The 11,719-nt window shown below is 44.2% G+C and overlaps 1 protein-coding gene across 2 annotated transcripts; it reads left to right on the top strand.

Annotated features, from left to right (window-relative positions):
• The first annotated feature begins 3,985 nt into the window (after positions 1 to 3,985).
• VIP (vasoactive intestinal peptide) lies at positions 3,986 to 10,798 on the top strand. Of its 2 annotated transcripts, XM_054821474.1 has the most exons (7): positions 3,986 to 4,228; positions 4,677 to 4,798; positions 6,445 to 6,585; positions 6,970 to 7,074; positions 8,607 to 8,726; positions 9,390 to 9,498; positions 10,522 to 10,792. In XM_054821474.1, exons 2-7 carry the CDS (start codon positions 4,686 to 4,688, stop codon positions 10,528 to 10,530), a joined length of 597 nt encoding a protein of 198 aa, XP_054677449.1. In that variant the 5' UTR covers positions 3,986 to 4,228; positions 4,677 to 4,685; the 3' UTR covers positions 10,531 to 10,792. The 2 variants fall into 2 exon arrangements, with proteins under 2 accessions (XP_054677449.1, XP_054677450.1); XM_054821475.1 differs by lacking the exon at positions 6,970 to 7,074 and having other exon boundaries at positions 10,522 to 10,798.
• Positions 10,799 to 11,719: the final 921 nt, after the last annotated feature.

Below are 11,719 nucleotides of genomic sequence, written 5' to 3'. Positions count from 1 at the left end.
CATATACAGTTTCTTGACATTTCTTCTGTTATCTCTTTTGTGGAAGTTGGAAAAGCTGTTATGCTGAATCGTAGTGCTCCATCAATCTGCTCTATAAGCTCTAAAAACTCACGGATCAATGTGATACGGCTATGGGATCAAAGGTAGTTTCTGAACTCATCTACAGCAACATGAGCTGTAGGGAATGCACAAGGGAGATTCTGCAGACCCAGTGATTCGTGAGGCAGAGCTCATGAGTCAGTAGAAGTTTCGTTTTCTGATATAATACGCAAGTTCTAAAACAAGTCTTTTGTTATTTTTTGTTTCCAAAGTAAAATTATATTTCTATTGCTGATGTAATTTCTCTTTTTAAAATACAATTACATGATAACTCTGGTAAATGCTAAGCAGGTCTTCCATGGAACTAAGCAGATCTCTCTCATTTAAGGATTTGGCTTTAAGAGTTTTTTTAGCCCATCAATTTCAGCACAGTTTTACATGCTAAAAATAGTAATCAAATCTAAATAACGAACCTAAAACCTCCCAAATCTCCTTCCCCTATATGTTGTAGCTATTTTAGGTAATACTTGATTTATATATACACCACACAAGTTTGTATACAACTGGTGAAATAAACTTTCAGATAAGTTTCTGCTCTTTGGTCAATCTTGTCTAATTGGTTTTCCATCATTCCCAAGTATTGCCACGTTATGATTATAACCTCTTTTTTTTTTATATAAGTGAAACATTAGAGAAAATAAAGCAAGAGTGAAGAGTAACCAAAAGATTTTTGATAACATATAGAACAAAGGTAAAAAGTTCAGTAAACATGGAGCAGCTGTGCATCAGGATTCCTGCAAAAGCCACTGTAAAATATTTGACTTCCTAAGTGTTGCCTGTGTCTAATTATTATCCTGGAGAAGCTCCCAAGCACTGTGTTTTGTTTTTTTTCCAAGTGACACTTTTCTGAAAGGGTAGAGTTTCTGTCAGTAGAAGACAGTAGGAGTTACCATCCAGAAAGGTTCCACCTGCCTAGATCTTAGAGGACTCACTTAGGACTCCTACAGAAAAGGGGCTTTTCTTCATCTGTCTGTTTATAAAGAATTATTTTCTTTTTAATGACTTGCTTTTATCAAAACACCTCCAAACAATGCGGAAATAATACTTTATATAAGCTTCAGGGGAGAAAAAAAAGGTAGAAAAGATAGAATCTGGTTTGCCACCCCAAAACCGTTCTCAGTCATCCCAAAACAACTTCCCTCAATGAAAATCCTCTTGAGAAATGAGATAAAGGACTAAGGAGAAAGGGAGAGGTAGCATCTCTTCTTCAGTTTATGTTGATTCAAGAGGAGGAGATGGTGGGTGCAGCAGGGTGCTGAAGGGAAATGCAGACAATTGTTCATGCAATTGAAAAGTGCTTGGGACATCTGGGGTCAATTCAAATCTCTGCTGGAGATTTCCTGGGTAAAAAAGGGGAATCCACTTGATCTCCCTATGACTCAGGTTCTTGTCTATAGAATAGGGAAAATAGACGGTATCATAAGCCTAGATGCAGTAAAGATTGTTCAGATCCTTAAGGGGGTATAGAGAGGGTTTTTCTTCAGTAATACCATCACCCCTAGGGAGGTTCTGAGGCCATTTTTAGCCAGCCCGACATCATGTTGCTCCCTTGTCAAGCCTGTGAAAAGGGGAACAAAGTTACAGCAAACCAGATTTACCACGTAGGGTAAGTAAGTCCATATGGTATGGTATGGTATGGTATGGTACGGTAAAAGAAGTACCAATTTACCAGTGATTCTCAATTTCTTTTGGCAGTGCAGTCTATATACGTTTCCTCACAGCATGCAGCCACCCATATAGCACATACATAGCAACTGACAGCAGCCTTGTTTTTCACATATCCCTTAGATTTAGTGGGCGGCTCCCCTCCTCCCTCCCAGGGACCGCAGCAGCCCGCAGGACTCCTGCGAGACCCCCCCTTTCCAGGCTGCGTAGCCCAGGCACGCTGAAAGGAAACTTTTCCTTTCTTCTCCGGTTCCTTCTGCCGGCTGCGTATGGGCTTTTCCCGCAGCGGCGCCCTCGGCGGGAGAGGGGCTGAGGAGCGGGGCTGAGGAGCGGGGCTGAGGAACGGGGCTGAGGAGCGGGGCTGAGGAGCGGGGCTGGGGAGCGGGGCTGGGGAGCGGGGCTGGGGAGCGGGGCTGAGGAGCGGGGGCGCGGGCAGCTGCGGCACTCCGGCTCCCCTCGAGCCCGGCGCGGCGCTGGCCGCGGTGTGCCCGCACCCTCCGGCCCGAAAGCCGCCTTCTCTCCCCAGCTCGCCGCTCCAGGCCAGGAGGCTGGGCATCCGCAGCCTTCGCAGGGCTCCGGCGACGCGTCTTTACGCCGCCCGGGAGATGGATTTCTCCTCCTCTCTCTTCTTTCAAGCACTTGGGTGAAGTCCATTGAACTTTCCCAGGTCGTGCATACAGCACAACGCCTATAAGCCCTAGCTGGGATATTTCTGATGGGTGAGGGCAATACGGTGCTATTGATGCTCATCTCGCCATTCCACAGCAGAATTGCTTCTTCGACCTCTAGTTATGTAGTAACAAGGGGAAAATTTCCTGAAATTAGACTACTGCAGGAACTCTGGTTTTAGTCACAGCTGTCATCCGAGAAACAAATTTCCAGGCATTTTTAATCTAATTCACTTAATTTTTTATGTAACTGAATTAGAAAATGTGATTAAGCATCGCAGAATCTTCGGCATTGAGCCTGCCTAACCTTTAGTGAAACATGAAACAGAGAAACTTATTAGAAGTAAGAAGAAATGGTGAAATCGTCTGTATGGATTTGTACAATCGTTACTTACTGAGTAGGAGGATTAGAGGCACAAAAAAGCTCAAGGAAAAAAAAAAAAGAAAAAAAGACCATAATGACCTTTTCAGCTGAAATTCTTGCCACGATCTTTGGCAGGTATTTCAGGGCTGGCACTGAAAGAAATTGTGCGAAACTAAAGAGGTGCTTACAGGAACAGCCCTGCCCTGCTGCCCCGCCGGCGGGTCCCACGCCCACTTTCCCCGTGTTTCTTTCACTGCAGCCCACAGGTCTCTTTGAGGCAGGGAAAACTCGAAGGTGAAAATCGAAGGCTTGAAACTATCTGATTCTCTTCTGCCGTGGCAATGACTCCAACCCCGAGGTTTGGGCTTGATACACGTTAGCGGGAAGATCTGACCCCCTTCCCGCTCCCGGGGGTTTAACATGCCCTCCAGCCGCGCCCCCGCCGCGGGTGCAGGCGCTGGGATCAGCGGAACGGTTACAAGCACCTACAGTGCTTCGATGCACCAGGCGCCGTTTGGATGCGGGGGCTGATCCGTTTCCCACGAACACACACAGTTTAAACGAAAAAGCAAAGACCGGTAAACACCCCGCCGCCTGCTAAAATCAAGCTAAAGCCCGTAGAAAGATTTTGTTCTTAAGACCAACTCCCTGCAGCGCAGCCCCTGCGTGCTCGGGCCCTGCGGCTTGTGCGAGAGGGGACCCCGGGGTGGCTTGTGCGAGCGGTGGCCCATCCGACGGGGCGCCCCGGGTGGGGATCCCCGGCAGGGACGGCTGTGTGCCAGGGACAGAGAGGGACCGGCTCATCTTGAAAACACCGGCGCAGGTGCAACCTCGGGGCCGGGGGCTCCGCGGGGAAGCACTCGGGACGGGAGCGAAGGGGCCCGGGGGGTGCAGCCACCTCCCCTCCCGGCTGCCTCGGGTGCGGGCTGGGGGGCGCGGTGCGGCGTGGCCCCGCAGCCCCCGCCAGCCGCCTGCTCTCCTGCTTTGCGAGGCGGAATCACGCCGCCGACGGGGCCCTGCTCCCTGCAAAACTAACTCATTAATATAAATCAAATAATGGCGGGGGGCAGGGGGGGGGGGGGAGATATGGTGCGCGGCTGCTCATGAATTACATATAAGTCTCTGACTGTCCTGAACAAAGCGACCGTCCCCTTGGGAAGGGTGACGTCTCCCCAGTAACGTGATTGCTTCTTCGGAAGCAGAAACGTGTAAACGCTATAAAACGCAGCGGCGCGGCGGGCAGCTCAGAGCGTGCGGCGGGACGGAGCTCTCCTCTTCTTCTTCCTTCTCCTCCTCCTCCTCATCCTCCGCCGCCGCCCCGGCAGTCGCGCAGCCCGGCAGCCGCGCAGCGGGGCAAGGGCGCAGGCCCCCAGCAGCGCAGCGCTCCGCTCCGCGCTCGCCCAGCCAGCCCCACCGACGGACTCGCGGCTCCGTGAGTAACTTTCCCTCCGCCGCAGCGGCAGCTTCCCAGCGGATGAGGAGGGCGTCCCCGTCCCCGCGCTCCCCTTCTCCCCTCCCAGACCTGCAAGGAAGGCGCCCCGGCCGTCGGGTCGCGGAGAGCGGGTCTGACCGCCCAGGGCAGCCGGGGAGGGACTCTTTTTTTTACCGCTTTACAGATATATGCATTTTTTTAAGGTCGCTAAAACCCGGGTGCTGCTGCCCCCCGCACCGAGCCGCGGGTCGCTTTCGGGGGTACCAGCTCTGCCTGCCCGCCGGCAGCGAGGTCGCCGTGGCGGAGGAGATGCCGGCGGTCTCTGTTGGGGCCGGGGCCGGGGCCGGGGCGGTTGCTCCGCGGCCCGAGGCGAAGCCCCGCTACCCCAGCGCAGGGCCGGTCGGTGCGGGCGGGTCGGTGGGTGACGGCTGCGCTCTTCCCTCCGCAGGTGGCTGCCATGGAGCACCGCGGCGCCTCCCCGCTCCTCCTCGCCCTCGCCCTCCTCAGCGCCCTCTGCTGGCGGGCGCGGGCGCTGCCCCCGCGGGGGGCCGCCTTCCCCCCCATCCCGCGGTAAGGGCCGCGCTCCGCGCTCCGCTCCGCGCTCCGCTCCGCGCCCGGCCCGCCTGGGCTTGCCCTCCGCGGGGAGGTCGAGAGGGCTCAGAGAAGCGCCAGTCTTCCGCTGTGCTCTTCCGACGAGCACACCGCGCGGCGCTCCCGGTCGGGGTGCTTGCTCGGGAACCGGCGGGCGCGCATCTCCGCGATGGTGAAGTGTGCGGGACCGAGCCCAGCCGGTGCCCGCCGAACTTGACCTTTAAAAGCCCCCCGAGACACGCACGCACCATCCGAGGCACCAGCAGCAATGCCACCCCACGAGCCGGCTAGCGGTGACCACCGTATTTAAATGGCGTAGAGGATGTGTGTTAAAATGTGCGTGTCCATCATGCCCAAAACAGTCTCTGCTTTTCTTATGGGAAAGCTCCTTTATCTCCGAAGTTCAGCTAGGTGGATAGATACATCTTTTAAAAAGCAGAGACATAAGTAGGCAAAATCGAACATATTAAAAATTCCTAAAGCATGAACGACGGGGAAGTGGTCCGTATGGACCGATGTGTAGTTTTTGTACTGCTGCATAATTTGAATTGTGGAAGTGGTTATTAGCTGTCTAACTAAATTAAATCAGATGGCAGAGAGGTACATTTTGCATTTAAGTAAGTCTAAAAAGACCAAAGGAAAATGGTATAGGAAAACAGCATAGTGACCGATTTTCAAAAGGTGTGTTTTGAGTTGGTTTATTTTACACAACAACTTTACTTTTTTTAGCAGACAGAAGTCTTACATGCCCCAGATATATAAGCAGTACTAATTGCTATAATGACTGTAAAATTACAAGGACAACAACCTATCCTAGTTGTAGTATGTGAATTTTGCAAATCATCAAATGCAGGGGTGTACTATAGCGATGGAAGCCTGTTGTCTGCCACAGAACATGAGAGCTGTTAGAAGAAACATCTGATGCCAAACTACTGCTATGCAGTCAGATTGCCCTTGATAAAATATGACACGTCATAAGAAACGGCAGTTTATGAAAATATGAAGTAACTGTAGATCGGTTTATACAGAGCAATTGCCATGATACATTTAAAAAGATTAAATGTGAACCTTTTCTAACTTGCAACCAGCAAATTAAACATGAGAGAATAAAGCCACATAGAGATTCATGACTGCACTCCATATTTAGTTTGAAGTTCCTGAGGGTGTATTTGCTTTCTTTAGAGAAGGCCTAAGAACTGCTTCATACTGCATTTCAATGCACATTTTAAGTCTCAATTGGAAGGTAAGTACCTCACAGGAACTGTTTTCACTTTGCATGGGTGGAGGCGTTTATATAAAATACAGTTGTTATGAAAAGCTTCATGGTTGTCAGTTGAGCTATAGTTGCCATACATTATGCACTGTTCACTGAGGTAAATTGTGTGCAATGACAACGTATATCTAGAAAATATGCATTAGAGAGAAAGATCTGTTACGTCGATTACTCTACCACTGAGCATGGATTATAGCTGAAAGTGATTTTTGGTTTTTTCCAAGCTGCTTTAAAATGCCTTACAGATTAAAGTAGGTAGATGTGCATTTTGACTCAAACCAGAACGTAAGCTGCAGTGAAGTGTTGTGTATCCTCAGCTAGCAGTATTTCTCATGGTTTCCTTCTCCAACAGATTGGGAAACAGAATGCCATTTGATGGAGCCAGTGAACCTGACCATGCCCACGGGTCATTAAAGTCTGAATCAGACATTTTGCAGAACACACTACCTGAAAATGAGAAATTCTATTTTGATCTGTCCAGACTTATTGATAGGTGAGTGTCTTTCTTATCATAAATACAAATGATGATGTACTACTTGAATTATGCCAAAAGCTCGGTCACATTTTCAAGCTGAGAAATAGGAAAGGAAGACTCAATTACAGAAAAAACCCACCCAGCCTCTGGTTGAATACTGGTAGCAGGAGGAATGTGTGCAGAAATGTTGATTGCATTGCCATTCTGGCATGATGAGTTCATTCACTTCTCCGGAAGGGCTAAAAAGTATGTTGTGAAAATCTGAAAGTTGTTTTATAAAATTAGCTTAATTTAATATGTACAATAGATAACTTAAGGAAAGCAGTATGTTTACAAAATGAACATTATCAAAATGATATGAACCCAGGTTGTATTGTAGAGTTTATTTATTGTCCATTTCAGAAATGCAAGGCATGCTGATGGAATTTTCACCAGTGTCTACAGCCATCTTTTGGCTAAACTTGCTGTGAAGAGATATCTGCATTCGCTTATTAGAAAACGAGTTAGGTGAGGTGACACTTACATTAGGTAGAGTTTTTTCCTAGCTGGCTTCATTGGCAATTTTTTACCCTTCTGTACCTAAGTTCTCATTTTTGCGATTTAGAGATAATGAAAGAGAAACTGGTGTAATAATGGGGGAGCTGAAAAACCTATATAACGAATTAGTGGTATTTGTTACTAAATTAATACGTTACTATTTATTCCTGATACAGCTGTGAAGGGTAGAGCAACAGACACTGCATGTAGCACTGATATTAAATACTGGCAATATTGTAATGATTATCACATCCATTTGCTAATTTTTTTATCTGATAGTGGTTTTTCTAGTTTGGCAGATGAATGGCAAAGTGAATACAAAATGAATGATTATTCGATACTTACATAACAATGGGGATGCTAAATGAAATTAAGAAATGATCAGTTTACAGTGAAAACAGAGGAATTATATTTTTCCTACTGTAGAATATATTGCGAGAGCAATATGTTTGGGAGATCTGCATTATAGAGAGATTCAAAAAAGAGTGAGGCAAATCCATAAACAAGAGATCTGTATGCAACTTCCAGACCAGGATGCTCATAAACTAAAGGCTGCAGGATGCTGGGAAGGATCACTACACACTTCCCTTGTTTTCATATCCCTAAGCAGCAGCTACTGGGCACTCTTGGGAACAGAACTGTAGAATACTTGGGTCTGACCCAGTATGACAGTTCCTATGAATGATCAAAAGTTGAGTGAAAATTAGGTCCTGCATTTATGTCAATGCTGCCTTTGTTCTAGAGCACACAGTACCAGTTTCTCATATGCTAGAAACTAACATAGATCATTTAAAGCAGAAAACACTGAGGCTTCCCAAGGTTGTGCATGAAAAATAGGCCTCCAAGCTAGGATTTCATGAGGTGTTTTGTCTCCTGATACCTCCTTAAAACAAGCATTTGTAGCTATGGATGTGATGCTATACTCACTCTTACTTTCCTCAGAGGCAGGCTCTGTCCTCACTGAGTTCAATGGGAACAGCAACCAGGTCCCTTAAGAGCTCACTGTGACTTAAACCGGTCTGCACCTAGGCATTGTACTGAAATATATTTGCGCAGATGATAGAAATCAGAACAAAGTCAGTTTATGAAAGAGTAACCTGGGCCATGAGGACAGACAGGAAGCAGTCATGAAATCCACACTCAGCCATTTGATCCTGCAGAATTCCTGGGTTAGGGACTCTAAAGGTCATTGAATATGGATCCTAACTGCATGGGCCAGGGCAAAGTTGAGCAGGAGAAAGAAATCAGTGGAAGGTGAGCACAAATAGACTTAATGCCCATCCTTAGAATTTGATGCTTATTATTAAAATACATAATAAGCAATAGAAGCAATGGTTTCTTTTCAACAGAAGAAAAGTCATAGCTGGAAATGAAAGCTGAAATGAAAATTTGATTTTATTTAACTAACCAACATTGTAAAGTTTGTTTCACTCATTTAATGGTATCTTCTTCTAAACTGATATTGTCCATTAATTTTTTCTTTGTAATTGTTGTATTGCCAGCTCCCAGGACAGTCCTGTCAAACGCCACTCTGATGCTGTCTTCACTGACAACTACAGCCGTTTTCGAAAGCAAATGGCTGTGAAGAAATACTTAAACTCAGTTTTAACTGGAAAAAGAAGGTACTACGAGAAAGCAAATACATATTGTTTCCATACTTGCATGGTATTAAGACAGAAAAGATTTATACCCACATATGTGTGCAGAGAGGACAAACAAAAGGCAATGAACATTAATGACTTTATAACGTAATTTGTAACATGGTTTTCAAATGCAGGCAGTGTTTTCTTCCAGACTGGAACAGACACTCCAATCAGATTAGAATAGAAGAATAAAGAGGAGACAGCATCTGGCAATTTTAAAAAGCGTTTCACAGATTCTTAAAATGGTTTTATTTATTAAAAAAGCCTCTTAAAGAAAACTCCACAGAGCTATGGAACATGAACAACAATTTTATAAAGAAAATTCACTGTTTGTTGAAAATTTGCCTTTAAGTAAGCACATAAAATGAACATTTAGAAGTCTCAGAAAGACTTAATCAGTTTAGGTGGCAAGTGCCAACATACGTTTCTGTAGAGCTCATATTCTGTTTGTATATTCACTCATTTAGACAACCGCTTTTAAATGTCATGTCTCTTCACCTGTTAAACATGCAATTTCATGTGATTTATAACACTTTGGTACAAGTGTGACAAAACATGCAAGAGCTACAGTTAGAAGGAAGCTTTGCTTGCCTGTTTGCTTTTCTTCTGAGGGCAATAAAACTTGTTTCTGATCCACAACAGCCAGGAAGAGCTAAACCCCTCTAAACTTCGAGATGAAGCAGAACTTCTTGAACCTTCCTTTTCAGAAAACTATGATTCTGTAGATGAGCTGCTGAGCCACCTCCCACTGGTATGCCCAGATTTTCTTTCCTCTTGCTGTCTGTTACTTGACCCATAAAATGAGAATAATCATACATGAAGTGTGGCTTGTCAGAAAAGCAGAATCATCTAGGAAAGAGCCATGTTCCATGAAACGCTGCATGTTTCTATAGGGATTGTGTCTGAATAAACAATTATTTTAATAACAATAATTATTTTATCCCATGATTGCTGTTATTGAAAATTTCTAATTAAATGGCACTGTTAATAATGCACCTAAGTCACTTGGGTGTTTCAGTTTGTGTGCACTGCAGCATAAAACTAGAATTGACTTATTTTTTAATTTCAAAGATTATTATTTCTTCAGAGAACAAACTCAGTGAAATTTCTTTTAATTAAAAAACCAGAAAAAATAAAAAGCTGTACATTTTGCTTAACATCTATTTCATTAGAAGGGAGTTTCCCCTAGAACTAAGAGGGTCTGCAACATGAACCCTAAGCACTAAGAAAGCATTTGACTCCCATCTAAGATGTGCTGCAGAGGGATTGTCTAACATGCAAATATCAATGGGATTCAGGAAATAAATGTATTTTCTAGACAAAATTATTTCAAAAATATATGCTCCTGGATTTTATACCCTCTAAAACTTCTGACACTGACTGAGAGAGAAGTGATACAGCAGGTCATGGGTGTCTTCCTGGAAATATTTTCAGTCCTTTCCTTTTTTATGGACTGTACAGATGTTCCAGATCTCCCTGTAGGTAAATCACTTACTAAATATTGACTATTACTGGTCATTTTATCGCAGTGCCCAGTTGCTGATGGAGCATGTATCAAGCAACCTGAATGTGTGTATCCATTTCAAGGCTGTAGTTGTTTTCGAAGGGAGCTGTTCTGCGCTGTAGGCCAATATGCAGTAGCATTTTTGCCTAATCCTTCAACCTTTCTTTTATATCAAGTGTTACTTCTTGTCCACTGACTGCTTTTATACAACTCATGATGCAACGGCTTATGAAAATGACTTTTAAAACATATTTCTCCTTTGCTTTTCAGGACCTCTGAAGGACACCTGGTAAAATCTATGACAAGAACAAGCTATTTTTGAGTTCCACATAGTATTTCAAAGAGATGACTTTAGTCATCAAACCAGAACAAATATGTTGTGAAGTGAAAGTTGTGATATATTTGTTTCTTATGTAATAAAAGTTGATATTTACATTGTAAATATTACTCTAGAGTTCTCTACTGAAAGCTGTACATATGGATGCCAGTTTAACTCATGAGAAGTCTGTGAGTCCATATGCTGTAAATCCTTTACTTCAATAAATTCATTTGAAAATGAATGTGCAACTGAAAAGAGCCCATCATTACTAATTAATTGTTTTAGACGTGGTACAACTTCAGATAAACCTGTATGATAATGGGGATACATTTCCAGATACCTTTAAAATCGAGTGTAAAGATGTGAGGAAAAGAATGTGCAAAGTGTGTAAAACTGCATTACAAAGATCCCTGAAGGTTACTGCCAAGAAAAAGGGAATGCTTTTCTAGCAGCTTACCAAGCAACTAGAGAAAATGAAAAAGCATTAAAAATTATTTGACCTCCGACAGCATCTTTCCTTCCTGTTCACATTTTTAATATTTCACCAGACCAGAAATCTACCCTTTATTTTCAGTTGTGTTTTGGATGCTCTGGAGCTGACAAAGCACGCAGAGAATGCTATCCCTTGATTTGTTTACTGCCTAAAGTCACTGGTTATTCTACATTTCATTGCCTGTAGCTTTGATGATGAAGCTATTCCTTATATATAACATAGATCTGAAGACACTTTGCCATTTTGAATGTAATTTACAGAATACGCAGACGATAAATTATTTTATTGTCACAGCAAACTGTTACTGGTTTGAATCAGTGGACAGGTACCTGGAACAGTAGAGATCCCAGTAAATGCTGTCTCTACTGTAGTAATAGAGGAAGATACTGGTTTTTAATGGAGGTATACGAAGTGGTATGAGAAAGGCAAGCAAGTAAGCCTCCATTTCTTTAGCTTTAAATCATTGTAGCTTACTATGGAACTAGAAATTTGCAACTGATTCACCGTTGCTGTGAAACAGAATCTGATTATATTTTATTAAAATTGTAGATTTGACGAATTGGATTATTTTCTAAGGAATTATTTACTGTTGTAAGGACTCATAGTTCCATCGCAGTAAGGAAAGCGTGTGATACTGCATGCACAATATATGAAAC

Source organism: Grus americana, chromosome 3, assembly GCF_028858705.1.
Source record: "Grus americana isolate bGruAme1 chromosome 3, bGruAme1.mat, whole genome shotgun sequence".
NCBI lineage: Eukaryota > Metazoa > Chordata > Aves > Gruiformes > Gruidae > Grus > Grus americana.
Note: the sequence above shows the minus strand (reverse complement) of the source record. Positions and strands in the feature narration are given on the sequence as shown.